At 36.1% G+C, this 2,000-nt stretch overlaps 1 protein-coding gene across 1 annotated transcript; it reads right to left on the reverse strand.

Moving 5' to 3' along the window:
- Positions 1-151: 151 nt before the first annotated feature.
- Positions 152-885, reverse strand: LOC111406993 (protein LATE FLOWERING-like). Its single transcript, XM_023036338.1, has one exon. The coding sequence runs from the start codon at positions 846-848 to the stop codon at positions 273-275; it is 576 nt and encodes a 191-aa protein (XP_022892106.1). The 5' UTR covers positions 849-885; the 3' UTR covers positions 152-272.
- Between the last annotated feature and the right edge of the window lie 1,115 nt (positions 886-2,000).

Consider the following 2,000-nt stretch of genomic DNA (forward strand, 5'->3'; position numbering starts at 1 on the left):
TTTTTTTTTGCAAAAGGTAACTTATAAACCAGCCAAACATGCTCGGAAAAAACCTTATGTAGCTCTGCGTCATGTCACAGAGTAACTTATTTATTTTCAAATATGACCAATAAAAAATTACTATAAACAAACTTTTTAACCTTAGCAAAAGATGTACTGATCTTTTATTAAGAATACACAAAGGCAAACCCAAAAAAAATAAATTATATGGTTGTTACAAAAAGCACTGCCGTAGCTTGACTACAATCAGATCAATCTAAATCACCCTATGTCTACAGATGAAGAGACAAATCGAGTTTCTGATCTATTTCCCTGCGGTCATCACCCCCATGGCTATGAATTTTATTCAATTTTGGTAAATTCTGAGAGCATTCTTCATTGAAGCCATTGCACCCTATGGCACTTCTTTGCCAATTGGTCAAGCTTTGATCATCTCCTTCACATTGATACATGTTATTCATATAGTTCCCTCTATATAATACCACATTCTGAAATCTGGGGGCACCATTTGATGCTCCAAATGGGCTGGAAAATTGCTGGCCTTGAAATTGACAATGACTGGCTGCATGGGGAGTAATATAAGCTGATGGATTAAGAATCCCAATTGGATAGTTGGGAGATAACACTAATGGGGGATGTGAAAGTAAAGGGAAATTGTTGACAACATATTGGGAAGCCTTTTTGGTCTTTCTAGCAGAATCTCTCTCTTTTTTGTGGGCATTTTGATGGCCTCCCAATGCTTGTGAACTTTGAAACTTTCTTGAACAGTACAGACAGGGAAATGATTTAACTGTGTGATCTTCTGCAACACTGCTTGGTGAACCATGAGTTACAGTCTCACCCTCCATTCCTGTGTAGTCGTAATTACAAGACAAGAAAAAGGGAATAACATTACGTGTTTCGTACAAACAAACTTGAAAAAGCAAAACTTTGATTCTAATAAGTTCGTATGTTACCTTTGAGTGGAAACGTATAAGCACAATTTTAGAAAATTCAGGTACAAGGCTGGCAAGAGTAGCAGAGAAAAGGGAACAAGAATGAGAGCAAGTACAAGTTTTCAGAGTTTGAAGTTGGGTTTTGATCTGATTAAAACATAATGTGAAGAGATGCCTGTGTGCAGCATTTATAGAAAGAGTGCAGGCACAAGAGGGTGTATGGGCTTTGGGAACTGAAGAGATAAGAGAGGAATCAGTATACAAGTATCCTCCAATACGTTTCTGCAAGCTTAGACACAGTGATTGGTGAATGAGGATAGAAGAGAGAGAGATTCCATTTTCAACTTTTGCAGGAGTTCTCAATCTTCTCTTTAATTCTTAGTTTTAGCTGTTTGTCTTATCTTTGTCAGTATGATTTACTGCTACCTCAAGTTGCCTACATACACAAGTAACCTGCAGTGTAGTTGAACAAAGTACCATTTTTACATTTTGTAGAATAGTTTAAGAAGCTACTTTGCCTGTCACTCACGATTCTTACTTAATACTTCGAATAGAAAAGTTCACGAGAGAGTTATTTTAGACCGGCTTCTTCTAAATACTCTTCAAGTCGGTCAAACAATTAATAAAAATTATCTAAACATGTTTCAAATCAGCTTCTTAATTTAATAAGCATTATTGTACTTTTAAGAATTCCAGCCAGAACGGGACGCTAAGCAACATCCCACATAACCACTTGAGATTTTGATTCATTTTGCCCATGTTTTTTTATAGTCAATCCCAAACTAGAATAAAGAGTGAATTGCAGTAGATTGATATTTGTCTAAAGCTTTATTTCATATAGCGACATAAATCGAGACTCACATAATATTGTCATAGATAATTGAGATTTTTTAAGTGTGAAGCACATACGATATTAACTAGTACAGATGTGACATCCTCAAGGTCTCTCTCATTGGCATATTTGATCACATTATTTGACGTCGAGAGGAGATAGAAAAGAAATCAGGGTACGAGATAAGGTGAATTTTGGAGAATCGAGTAATTCATAAGCCAGTAGTCCCCCAC

Source organism: Olea europaea, chromosome 12, assembly GCF_002742605.1.
Source record: "Olea europaea var. sylvestris chromosome 12, O_europaea_v1, whole genome shotgun sequence".
Taxonomy (NCBI): Eukaryota; Viridiplantae; Streptophyta; class Magnoliopsida; order Lamiales; family Oleaceae; genus Olea; species Olea europaea.